Here is a 14,041-nt window from a genome sequence, read left to right on the forward strand (position 1 = left end):
TCAATCTTTTTTTTGTATCTTTAAAGATAAAGGTTACAGATTTTAATGCAATGGTGGTGTTCAAATTAAATAAATACAACACATTAAAAAGAGGGACAAAGGATACAGATTAAATAAGGTATTCATTCCAACAAGAAATTATAATGATTTAATGATAATCCTCAAAAACTATTTATGATGGCAGCTAAATCACCAACTAATTATATGTTTACGCGGATATAGCATATAAATACCTTAAACTATCCCTATAAAATGTGTTTCCCAGCTTATTGAGCTACCTGCCCACAGTATGTAGAAGTCCCATTGATGTGACTCACCAGCTTGTTCCTTTGTAGGTCCAGCGAACAGTATCCTGAAGAAGAGTCATAAAAGGAAATCAAACAGTGGATACAGCACAAATAGAATAGATGTGTTGTTAGTAAGAGGCTGGCTGGGGAGTTTGTTTTATAGCACGTGTTAACCAGGTCCATTTCCCATTATTACACACCCTGACAGGCCCAGTGTGTGTGCACAGTGCGGCTTGGACAAATATTACAGTATGTCCGTAAACATAACTACAGCCTGATAATAATTCATGATAGTGTAGTGTACACACACTGATGTGTGGGCAGGAAGGCATGACGGATAAAAACAATGTGTCAAAACAAACCGCAGTAGCAGAACAAAGACTCCCTGTATGTGCATCGCTATGATACTATGTTCAACTTGTAAAAACAGTATGACGGTTCTAGTTTCTGATCAGTTATCGTATATGTTTAAAAGTTGTCTGTAACACGTTAAAATGCTTCAACTCACGTAAAGTCCATGAAAATATGCAAAGATTTTGTTTTTGCACCTTATGCATGGAATAAGTTACAGAAAGACTGGAAACTTACCGACTTAGTTTCTTTGAGCACATTTAAATCCAAACTGAGAGTTATTGAGGCCAATTCCACAATATGCACTTGTTTCTCACAACGTGTTTAAGGTCTGTGTCTTATGTAAATATGTAACTGTATTTTGTGTTTGCTGCCTCTTGGCCAGGACTCCCTTGAAAAAGAGGTTCTTAATCTCAATGGGATAATCCCTGGTTAAATAAAGGTTAAATAAATAAAAATAATAAAATTTAATAAAAATAAATAAATAAATAAAATTTGTACCTTAGTAAAGCAATGCACTTTCACTTGTTTGGGAATGAATACACTCTTAAATACTTGCGAGTTTTGTGAATTGTTAATATAAAAAAAGAAGTTTAAACTGCATTCATTTATTTTCTGGTATAGTTATTTACTTCAGTAGACCAGGGGGTAAATAACTCCAAGACAATTTGTTTGTTTACAAGTGTAAATCCACTTCAACCCTTTGATGCACAACATGGGACTAAAGTGACCCGACTAAGTTTTTATATTCTATATCTTTGCAATAAATTAATTTCTCCAATTAAGTCTCCAATGTTAAAATATGTGATTTTCCAATGTAATCTGGTGGTTCTAACAACTCTTTTAAAGTTAAACCTTCAAAATAAGACAAACAGTTACACTTATACTCAAATTGTTAATTTAGTTTATCACTTTTTTTTTTCCACCTTGTGCTTCTAATGCACAAGGTCATTTTTGACCCATGTGTGTAAACTTGATGTAATAATACAAAAACTATTTTTCTTCATAAAAGTATGAAAGGAAAAATGGATATAATGACCTGTTCTAATAAAAAAGATAGATATTCAAACACACAGCCAGCATGAAATAACATGATAAATGAATGTGGGTCATTTTTGACCCATGTTGTGCATTAGAAGGTGTTTATATGTTGTGCATCAAAGGGTTAAAGAGACTTTCCTTGAGATCAGTGAAGTATTTTCCTACTCTGAGAGCTTTAAATCATATCCCCAGTTAAAATGTAAGTGTACTACTTACCCCAGTGTTAGAATAATTTGAATATTATACGTTGTTGAAAATGAAATGTTACTGTCTTCCTCTCTTTTTCCTCTTTGTGATTTTTCTCCAACAGTCATCACAGGTCACTATGCATGCGTAATTCACTAAACCTTGATAATGTCTATCTCCATGCATTTATATTAATCAGGTAATATGATTTTGATACATTGATTGTGTTTGTGTGTTAATGTTGATGTAGAAAACTATGATTACTTTAATTACATATATTCCATTTGCTTAAACTAATTAAGATTCTATAATCACAAAAAAATAGTATTGTCTGTCTTATATTTTTTTAAACTTTAAAAGAACATCTAGATATTGAAAAATAGTTGGGCTCTTGTTATATTTCTGTAGAACATAATAAGGCAGTATGTTCGTCATAACAAGTTTGTTAGCAGGTCACAAGGCCTTGTCCTGGGCAGCAGTGATTGTGTTGCCCAGGTGGTATGAAAGAAGACTGGCGAATCAGCAGAGGGGGAAGGCGGGACTTCCTGGAAGAAATCTACCTTCATGATATAATTAAACGATGTTAGTGTGGAACTGGGGTTTTTTGCAGGGGGAGAGACGAGGTTTTCAGACTTCATGACCTGAAACCTGTCTGTGTGTATCAGGGACAGTTAAACTGATTCCTAAAGTGAATCCCAGAGCTCTGTAATTCACATTTCTTGACGTATTGTAATAAAACTGTTAAACTGAGAACTCGGACGTCTCCAGCTCATCCTTTCCCCATCAAAGACTGCACAGAAATAATTGGTGAGGTATTTTCCTGTTGGTGTCAGATAATTCAATTTTCAAGGTTTACTCATGCAATTTTTCTAACACCAGCCATGTCCAAACTATTCCTTGCAGGGCTTTGCTGCTGCAGATTTTTGTTCCAACCAATCGAGAACACGTCTGATTCTACTGATCAGCTGTTTGAACCCTGAGATCAGTTGATTAAATGACTCATGTGTGTTGTGCTTCTGCTTGTCTGGAAGAAAAACTTGCAGCCACATGGCCCTTTCTGGAATAGTTTAGACATGCCTGACTTACCCAGTCCTATTGGATAAAAAAAAAAAAAAAAAACTCTAATCATAATTGACTCAATTTTTAACACTAACAGGATAAAAATGCAGCTGCAGGTATCTAGTCTGTCATGTTTATTAACCCTCTGGAGTCCATCTATTTATTTAAAATACACATGTTTTATTTACTGTAATCATTTTATTTATATATGATATGTAGACAAGCTGAGAAAGCCAGTTGAAAGTCAATCATAGGAGCTTTCACAGTGTGCCATTTATGTTTCTAGACCATTTTTAAAATGTGAATTTTGAACTATTACTATTTTTGATTTACATGTTACACTATTTTGTAGTTTTATTTTTTATTATTTTTTCTGCTGTTTTTGCGTGTATAAATGGTTGTGTCTTTTGTTTGTATTTTGGGTTCCTGGCAGCTTTATGCTTTGTTAATTAAAATAAAATGAAAAATCTGACTGATAGCCAAGTTTGTGTGGAGAAAAAGGAGCCATGCATGTGATGTAAGGACAGACTGAAAGATGCTGAACAGAGACAGAAATTAATGCACAGGAAGACAAATTTGAACCAAAATCTCCTGGACTTCAGAGGTTTAAAGAGACTTTCCTTTAGTTCAGTGAAGTATTTTCCTACTCTGAGAGCTTTAAATCATAGCCCCAGTTAAAATGTAAGTGTACTACTTACTTACCCAGTCCTATTGGATAAAAAAAACTCTAGTTATAATTGACTCAATATTTAACACTAACAGGATAAAAGGCAGCTGCAGGTATCTAGTCTGTCATGTTTATTAATGACCGGACGTTGTAACAAACTAGCAGATCAACCTGCCGCCCCAGTGACTTCACTCACCAGCTGGTTGGGGTAACGCAGCAGAACTGGTTGGACTGGGACTCCGGCGACGAAGGCACCTGAGGGCAGCGAGAGAGAGGAAAAAAAAAAATGAGACTGAGCGGAAAGACTGGAATGAAAAAGAGGAGCGATGTAGAAGGGAGAGTAGTCAATCATCCAAGAGCAAAGCAATCGGCTGCTACACCCTTTTCCCCCTCTCATGCCGTTCATTCCTGCATGATTTGCACAAACGGTGGTATGTGCCAAGCAGACATCAGGAAAAACCAGATGGGACTCACCAGGTTTGAATTTGATGAGAGCGCTGCCGTTGGTTGTGGTTCCTTCAGGCCAGATCAGCATCTAAGCAAAGATTAAGAAATGTGATTTATTAGTTAAGACGTGCAGCACATCAAATCCAGGAGGCAGAAAAGTGTGGTTCACCTCTTTAACCACAGCTGATCAAGTTATTATCCCTAATTCTTTATCTAATCTTGATCAGCTGTCCATTTGTGCTGAATCAGCGATCTAGCAGCCACCACAAGCAGAGACTGAATGTTTTCAATAAGGTTTGCACTGTTGTTGTTGTTGTTGTTGTTGTTCCTGGCATTTCCCCAATAGTGTAAAATGTGATTGGGTAGTTGTTCGTTACTTTTATGCAGCAAAATTTCAGTTGCCACAAATTACTTTCTCATATTTTCATTAAAATGTGTCAAATATTTGGGCAAACAGAAAGACTTTGTTCAGCTTAGGGAACCATACATGATTATCATGAAAGCTGGAATAGTAGGCTTTACCTGTGAGGCGACTGTGAACAATGTAGGGGAACATTTTTATTTTTATTTCATGTTAATCCTGTCTGATATTGGTGCAAGTCGTGTGTGTGTGTGTGTGTGTGTGTGTGTGTGTGTGCGTGTGTGCATGTGTGTTTATGCAATATAAGTATTTCCAGTCCCGAACTGTTAAGTTTTTACTGAATGTTTCATCGATGGGACATTGTATTATGAGAAAAAGACAATAAATATATTGGGGAAAAAAATGTGTCAAATATTTAAAACAAATGGCCTAACTTGCATATTAAGGTATTTTAAAAAATCACAAACAAAGAATTTTACCATGACTTTTACCATGCTCCCAGTGCATAACTGGCTGCATTGTAAACAACAATGTTTACACTTTTGCTTGTGTACAAAGCTTCTTACTGGAGGTTTTCAGTAGAGGGTTACCAGAGAAGTCAGACCGTATAGAAATACAGAATTCACAGGATGTAAATAACAAACATGACTCCTGTCTCTGCTGTATTGGAGTCATGTGGAGCCCTGCTGTCAGCTTCCCTCTAAAGTTTTGGCTTTTCCAGAAGTTTCCATGTCCAATTTAGCACGTCAACTCTTTTTCATCAAAGGCAAAAAACGCCACGACCAAGTGTAGTAACATGATTTTACTTCTTTTGAAGAGATTTTTCTAATTTTGCATTGTGCATTTCAACATTTTTGATGCAATCTTTTGTGTTTACTGTTTTTTTGTAATTCTCTGGTGTTTTTGTCTTTTTTATCTCTTTTTATATGTTTTTTATTTTTATTTTTTGGTGTGTTTTTGTGCATTTCTTGTGTGTTTTTATGCATGCTTGTGTCTTTATTTGTTTTTTTATTTTTTGTAATTCTGTGTGTGTTTTTGTGTTTTGCTTGTTTTTTTGTGTTTCTAAATGTTGATCCAGTAAGTCAAAATGACAAAATAACAATGAGGTGAGGTTGTGCTGAAAAAGATGATGCCAGCATGGCATGGTGATCATTATTTAAGTTGCATTATACAGGCAGAATGTGTCAGCCGTTCCATCATGCATGTTGCCTGTACGACTCCTATGATGTGTTTTACATTGTGTGGACGTGTGTCTGCAAATTTAAATATAATTGTGCACAGCAACAGCTCCAAACAGATTCAGGACATTCTAAGCATCTCTCATGCAATCATGAAGTTTATGGCAAGTACATCTCCAGCTTTACTCTGCAGGTTTATGCTCCGTTTAAATACCAAAAGTGAACTTGGACGCACCTTAAATGCACTTTAGACCATACGCTACAGATTATTTAAACAGGGCCATTAAGCCCCACCCAGTTAGACTTAGTTATGGAGAAAGATTGTCTAATAAAACAAGTTTGATTTATATGTAGAAGGAGGTCTGGGCTGTATAACAGCTTACATTAATATTGTGACATGGCACTAGATATCTCAGTTTTTCGATATCGTAATATCCAAGTTCCTGGTTTTAAAAGCTGAATTACTGTAAAATTAGATTATTTTCTGAACTGTTCTAGCTATTGTATTATTTGCTTTTACCCCCTTAGTCAATATAGCCACATGAGTCATGATTAGATATCGCTATGTAAACATTTTGTGAAAGAGCCAACAGTCCACCCTACAATACTGCTGTAATATTGATAGAGATAGTGATATTTGGCTAAAAACAGTGTGATATTTACTTCTCTTCACATCGTCCAGTCCAATGTAGAAGGATAGGTGTTTCAATTTGGACCAGCTAAGGCAAAATTAGCTCTAAATCAGGGGTGGGCAACCTTTACTCACTATAGAGCCACTGTAAATTGCAGAATGGAGCCGCAAACCTTATATTGAGCCTAAAATTTAAATGAGACAGCCTAATAAGTCTAAATTAGCCTACAAACATTATTAATAGTCATATTGAGCATTTATTAATATGATTTTGAAAAGTAGTCTATCTAGGGGAACTCAAAACTAAAGTCAAAGTTGGCAAAACTTAAAGGTTAAGGCGCTGGGCCGGAGACTTTCGTAAGCTTGTGAAGCACATTTTAGTTGACTTAAATGTCAAAACTTTTTTTAATATGCTGTAAAAAAGGCTATACAATTTTACAATTAAAGAATACAAATAGTTTTTGTTCTACACCATTGATAAATGAAAATTTGAATGTAAAAATATATAATTTTTTTTGTCCCCTGCAGGCGTCCTAAAGAGCCACATGAGGCTCTGGAGCCGCAGGTTGACCACCCCTGCTCTAAATCTTCCACCCTGTTCTGACTGAAGACTAGTATGAACAAGTGCACCATCAGGGATTATGATTTGTATTTGAGATATGATTTGCTGGCAGTTAAACATGCAAGTACTCTTACATGATGGAGGAAAAACAACAACGTTTTGAGTTTGACATGTTGCCACATAACACAAAAAAAACAAATGCCAGATGCCAGTTCTGTAAACAAGCCTTCAGTCAAGATGGAGGGAGATAATGCATCAGTGTTTTCACTTAAATAAACACAGCAGCAGATAATCTTTTGTCAACAGAAGTCACACACACACACACACAAAAAAAAAAAAGAAGTGTTAAGTGACATGTCACCTGAGGCCAGTAGCCATCGGAGGTCAGCCTGTCTGTGACTTGAGTGACTGCATTTTTCCTCGACTCCGGATCCTTCCTGCTCACCAGCACAGCCTGGTTAAACTCCAGCAGAGCTGCAACACAAACACACAAAAACAACAAACTGTTACAAAAGAAGAAAAATCAGAACCAGAACCAAAAAGGAGGGAGGAGTCGAGAGCCAGTCAGCCAAGAATGGGAGACAGGAAGTGCCGAAGCAGGCCGAGCAGATTAGAAGCCAAATGGGTGAGTCACTTGTTTATCTTTGGGCTGCCTTGCATACTTTTATTTTCCTCGACCCCTTTATTCCATATACTACTCTTGGTTGTTTGCCTTATACTGTAGGTGGCCGGCCTTGGGGTGTGTTTTACAGTCTGTGTGCACACTGTTGTGCCAACTGTGTCAGTTAAGTTAAAAATCAAATTTAGTGAAACATTATGTTATCCACGCACTCTCAAAGTTGCATAGTTACAAGGTTTTGGCAAGGTGAATACTCCCCCAACCCCCCCATTTCTCCCGCAGCAATGTAAAACATTTACACATTTCCTCTGCCTCACAAAATAGTTTTTTCTTTCCCGCTGCCCTTCAGATTTTTCCATCTCCTATCTGGAAAATAATGCAGGTATAAGAAAAAGGAGGACACTACAGTTTTGATGCTTTGAAGTAAACATAAACTTTCGAAAAACACCAGAATGAGTCAGAAAGGTCTGTTGCAGGTTGTAAAGACAATATTCAAAGTTGGCTCCTTCTCAGCCACTGACAAAAGAAATTTAGTTTTTAAGGGGATGGTTCTGCCGTTTTCTTAGCTTCCTTCAGGATGCATGCTTTAGTCCGACAACTTCTCAAGCACCAACGTAGAAACATGTTAATCCATTATGCCTCCCCAAAGTGATTTTACTCTCCTGCTGTGATTCAGATTTTTGCATCTCCTATAAAGAAAATAATGCTGACACAAGGAAAAGGACGAGGATGGAAGTGAACATTCAAAAAAAAAAAAATGTAATTACGGTGGTGTTTCTTGGAGTCCAGTAGGCTTGGACAGTGTTACAGTATAGCAAGAGTTTAAAGAAATCCTGATATAGTATAGTATAGTTTTGCATAATGTCAAAAATACAAAAGCTGCTTTTTTTAGTCTATGCATTAAACCAGGGGTCTCAAACTCAAATCACCTGGGGGCCGCTGGAGGCAGTATCAAAATGACCAAAAAAAAAAGACACAAAATGACAGAAAAAAAGACAAAATTAGCACAAAAAAAAGACACAAAATTACATTACATAACATTTCCACTGCTTCTGGTAACAACAAGACAGCAGATAATAAACGGTCCAGTAGTAACTGCCTTTTTCTCTTCTTAAATTTTGTCTTAAGAGCAAAGTTAAGAAAAAAGTGGCACTCCCTGCAGAGCATCTACCACTGCAGAGTGCACAGGAGAGCTGCCTCCACCCTCACACCTCTACCCTCAGGCGGAGGTACAGAAGTGTGTAATGCAGGAATTCCAGATTAAAGAACTCTTTAATCTAGAAGCTGACAGGAGTCTATAATCATGGTCTACCTCATGCAACTGTACTTGACTGTTTACATGTTTCTTAATCTTCAGTTTGCACAATTGCGCACTACTTTGCACACACTACTTTGCACTAAATTTATGCATGTATAGTTTATATTTCTATTGTATTTTTGCACATGCTGTCTTTAGAATACATCTATACTTTTTCAGATTTCTTATCGTTTGGCCTTCATTGTGGACAGCAATGAAAGAATGTCATTGTGCAGGGAACCATGTTTCCTTACTGTGCATTGGACAATAAACCTCTTTGAACTAAATGTGAAACCTATTTGCTGGTTATGTTTGTTTTGAAAACATAAAAGTGACCACAACCTCTGCCTGTATTTTCTCTTTTCTATAAGCTGTTCAGGACAGTTCTGGCAGAAGGCAGAGTCTCTGCAGAAACACACATCGCCTCACACTTCTAGTGGGTCATAAGGGCAGTGTTGGAGAAGCTACTTTGAAAGGTTAGCTTTGCAGGCGACAAATTACTTCACACTAAAAAAAGCTGCCCTAGGGAGAAATCAACTAAATCTACCTGGAAAAAGTAGTTCAAACTACTTTTTGTCGGAACAGCAGAAAAAGCAATCCAACACATCACACTTTACTACAGATGCTGATGTCGGATTATATATTGATATCATTTTTTCAGTAGCTTCAGCATGTCATTTGATAGGTAGTGAGTGTGTATGAGTGTGTGTGTTCGTGCGTTTGTGTGTGTGAGTTATCAGTTATGAATTTCCTTATCACAAATAATGCTGCTATCTGTTGCTGCCAGATTCAGCAGCATTACTGGGTTTTTCATGCTTTTACTTTCATTGTCCTTATTTTCCCACAAATCCCATTTAAAACCAGAAAAAAAGGTTTTCAGATATAAAAATATATTCCTTCATTCACAAATCCACTTTTTAATAAATAAAAAGGGTTTAATCTGACAGCACAGTGTTATCGGACCACAAGAGTTTGACCTATGACTGACGTTACACAAAGTTCAAGTGAACTGTGTGGTTGTGTGTCTGATGGACGTCATTGCCTCGGCATGAAAGAAAAGGGGGGTGGGGTGCTCAAAGGGGGTTTAACTACAGAAGAAAAGCTATGCTAAAATAATAAAAAAGAAATAAAAATGTTCCTTCCCTTTATGGCCCAATTTATGATTCATAATTTCAGTAGTTTAATTACCCCAAAAAATGGCAAAAAAAGTAATTTGACTACTTGAATGACTACACACATACACATATAAATGCAGTTAAACTACGAGCAAGTTACTGCAAAATGTAGTTAAACTACTAGTTGGAGAGGGATTAATATTAGTTTGAGTACATTGTCTTTATAAAACTATACTTATCGCACCCTTTACATTTGATGAAACATGTTACATGATCAAAAAGTGTGCGTTTTCCTGGAGACAGTCCAACACGTCTCACCTCTAAAACAGAAGCTGGGCCACTTTGAACACATCTTTAACAATCAAGGACATAAACACCTGCTGAATACTCTAAACTGCAAGAGCAGCGTCTTTAAAAAGCAGCTAAAAAAAGAAGCTGCAGCCAGAGAGTTTTGGGCATTTTAACTTACAATGAAACAATTAACACTCATGGTTGCCTTGATGCTGCCCGAGGTGATGCAGCAGGTGTTTTTGTCAAATCTACAGCAAATATTCAATTTACAGAGATGCAAAGCAGGAAAAAAAAGAAAAAAAAACAGTTAACATTTGCATTACAGAGGCTGTAACAAGCCAACGTTTTATATTTCTGCTTGATAAATGACAAACAATTATCTGATTGATTGTCTGTTCCCGGTGGCACACCTGGTAGAGTGCGTACCACAGAGGCCCAGTCCTCGTAAGCGAGCGGCCCGGGTTCGAATCCGGCTCGGAGCCCTTTCCCGCATGTCTTCCCCTCTGTCTCCCCCTTTCACTCTCAATATCTCTCCTATCAATAAAGCTACAAAATGCCCACAAAAATATCTAAAAAAAAAAAAAAAAGAAGTGTGTGTGTGTGTGTGTGGGTGTGTGTGTGTGTGTGTGTGTGAGTGTGTGTGTGTGTGTGTGTGTGAGTGTGTGTGTGTGTGTGTGTGTGTATCCTCACCTCCTATGACCGGCAGGCTGCTGTTCTCAGACCGTGACACCACCGTGGCCAGTTCAGTTTTAGTCAGAACCACCATGTCCAGGAAGCCGCTGTGAGGAGCCACCACCAGCACCGGAGCCTCCTTCAGGTCGGCCCGGCGACCTTTGACCTTCACCCAGTAGAAGCCCAGGGAGAAGAAGGCGGCCCGGCTCAGCCACAGGACGATGCTGTGGTAGAGCCAGTGCCTCCAGCCCACCACGGGCCGGGAGCGCTCCTCCTCAGACAGGCCGGTCATCCGTAGCCGGGCCAACGGCCACATGATGAGGAAGAAGAGGGCTGCCAGGGCCACGCGGATAGGGAAGAGGATGGTGCCCAGGATGATGCCCTGAGGACCACAAGGGGGGAAAAAAACATAATGTCACCCTGTCAAAATAATCGTCTAACTCATTTTTTCAAGTTTTGCAGGAAACACAAAAAAACTTCACCAAAAGTGTAACATATGACATTTATTGATAATTTCACTCAAAAAGGATGTAACAAAGGATGGCTATTGGCATAGTAATAACACAGTGTGTAAATTAAGTAACTTAAGAGAAATAAATTACTTTTGAACAATTTTTTGAACATGTCTTTGTGACTTAAGCAAGATATGGTAACACTTTATTTTGAAGGAGTCTACATAAGAGTCACCCAAGCCTGTCAGAAACACTTCAAAGTGTCATTAATGTTCATGACACATCTCATGTCATGTTTATGACACGCTCATGTCACTCTTATGTAGACACCTTCAACATAAAGTGTTACCATATCTTGCTTAATTAATCAAACAACTTTATCTGAATTAGACTTGTTTTAATTATTGACTAATCTGACATTAAAATGTAAGAAATAGTCCATCCTAGTTTCTTAGAGCTCAAAGTGACATCTTTAAATGTCTTGTTTTGTCAGTCCAACGCCCAAAGATATTCAGTTTAATATGATATAAAATCATAAAACGGAGGAAAACAACATATATGACAGGCTGGAAACAGCATTTTATGCCATTTTTGTATGCAAAATCGCCTTAACGATTAATCATTTATCACAACAGTTGGAGATTATTGTTCTGTCATCAACTAAATAGGTAAAAAAAAAAAAATAATAAAAAATAATAATAATAATAATAAATATATATATATATATATATTATTGATGTGCGCATTTTGTCACTTTCTTTCCAATATCTGACATGTAAGAGGTGCCTTTGATATTCTTCAATATACTGGATGTAAACACATTTGTTATTGGAGGTTATTTGAGAAGAGTAATAAAGATATTGCTTGGCAAAAAACAGCTTGCATAGTCACAGTCATGGCTGATGTTTAAACACTGACACTGGACTTTAGTAACTTATTCTCTTATTCTTTTGGAGGATTTAACACGTTACTTTATCAGTGAGCACCAAGTTGTGTTATCATTTGATATACACGTTAGAAGGCGTGATTAAATAGATGTGTCAAGACTTGTCAGATATGAGTGGAACACTGTGTACTTGACTCATTTACTGGTTTTAAATGTGATTTTGAAATCGGTACTGTACACATACTTATCGTCACCCTGTTAAAATAATCGCCTAAGTCATTTTTTCAAGTTTTGCAGGAAACACAAGAAACTTCACCAAAAGTGTAACATATGACATTTATTGATCATTTCTCAAAAAGGATGTAACAAAGGATGGCTATTGGCATAGTAATAACACTGTGTGTAAATTATGTAACTTAAGAGAAATAAATGACTTTTTTGAACATGCCTTTGTGACTTAAAGTAACACTTTATTTTGAAGGTGTCTACATAAGAGTCACACAAGCCTGTCAGAAACATGACATGACAAGTATCATGAGCATTAATGTTACTTCAAAGTGTCATTAATGTTCACGACACATCCCATGTCATGTTTATGACACGCTCATGTCACTCTTATGTAGACACCTTCAAAATAAAGTGTTACCATATCTTGCTTAAGTCTTATGTAGACACCTTCAAAATAAAGTGTTACCATATCTTGCTTAAGTCACAAAGGCATGTTAAAAAAAATTGCCTAAGTCACATTTTATTTTGACTTAGGCATAATAAATTCGCTTAAGTCACACACTTGACATAGGCCATTATCTTAAAAGGGGTAAAATCACATGATCTGATCAACTGAGGATGTAGGCGATTTTACCATAGGTGGCAATGAGGAGATGATTTAGGCAAAAAAAAACAAAAAAACAATTTTGACAAAAAATGACTTAGGCGATTATTTTAACAGTGTGACGATATACTTATAAATGTTGCCCTGCCCATCTGATGTGTCTAAAAAGAGTTATGGTTATGCAACTATGTGGTATGCATCTGTCATACCTGAAACATTTATGACAGGTCTGCTTTGCTTATAGTCACCACCAGGTACAAACGACTCTTTGTTCCCTTTAAAGCTCACATGGAAAGAAAAAATGGAAAACTGAAATATGGCATGTAGAAATGACCATAGAAGGGAACTTGTTGAGCTTGGGCAGATGTCCATATATAGCCTCCTTATCTAACTGTTGGTGTTTGGAGTTAGTCTTTACATGAACTCAGCTGCTGCCTGTCTAATTAGTGCCTGATTAGTTTCAGCTGGCAGACCGTTGACTTCTGTCGCTTTTTGATTAGACTCTAAACTGGCATTAAATTAAGTTTTTTTTTAATTTTTATAAAATACTTTAAAACAAACGTTACCCTGATCCTCTGGGCTGTTGTCAGCTTCACTTTGTGGACGAACGGATGTGGATACTCCTGGGTTGATGAGTGACAGTCGCGCTTCTCCATGGCGACGGACGAGTTTAACTGAAATAATATGTTTAAAAAAAAGAAAAAAAGATGTATTTGCACTCCCTTGTCGGTTGAAGAAACGGCTATTTTCCTTAAAAGGTATGGAAAAATACGTTTCTGTTGAAAAATGAAACGGACGAAAACAAAAAAAAAACAACTTTCCGTCTCTTTTCGCTCTTATGGCGAGACAAACATCGTTAGGAAAAACTCTCCATGCTTTCACTCTGCTGCTCTTTATGCTCTCCTCCTCCTCACCTGTCCCGCCCCCTGAGCGGTTTGACAGCCCGGCCCACAGTGACTCAGGGGCGGGTCGGTCAGGCGGGTCGGACCGGTCCCTGAAACCAGAGCTCCTAGAAATTTTTGGAGAAGATGAAACTTATAGATACAATGTTGCTATAAATAAATAAAGATAAAAAAAAATCAGATAATTTGTGGGTGATTCGTCAAA

At 37.3% G+C, this 14,041-nt stretch overlaps 1 protein-coding gene across 1 annotated transcript in view; it reads right to left on the reverse strand.

Moving 5' to 3' along the window:
* lpcat4 (lysophosphatidylcholine acyltransferase 4) overlaps positions 1-13,807 on the reverse strand; it is a 21,619-nt gene extending 7,812 nt beyond the window's left edge. The window contains exons 1-6 of the mRNA XM_059355454.1: positions 13,501-13,807; positions 10,783-11,146; positions 7,132-7,244; positions 4,066-4,126; positions 3,788-3,846; positions 318-352 (exon numbers count right to left, since the gene is read on the reverse strand). Of these exons, the coding sequence (XP_059211437.1) occupies positions 318-352; positions 3,788-3,846; positions 4,066-4,126; positions 7,132-7,244; positions 10,783-11,146; positions 13,501-13,590 (722 nt within the window). The 5' untranslated portion in view covers positions 13,591-13,807. The remainder of the gene's footprint in view (positions 1-317; positions 353-3,787; positions 3,847-4,065; positions 4,127-7,131; positions 7,245-10,782; positions 11,147-13,500) is intronic.
* Between the last annotated feature and the right edge of the window lie 234 nt (positions 13,808-14,041).

Source organism: Centropristis striata, chromosome 17 (assembly GCF_030273125.1).
Source record: "Centropristis striata isolate RG_2023a ecotype Rhode Island chromosome 17, C.striata_1.0, whole genome shotgun sequence".
Classification (NCBI taxonomy): Eukaryota; Metazoa; Chordata; class Actinopteri; order Perciformes; family Serranidae; genus Centropristis; species Centropristis striata.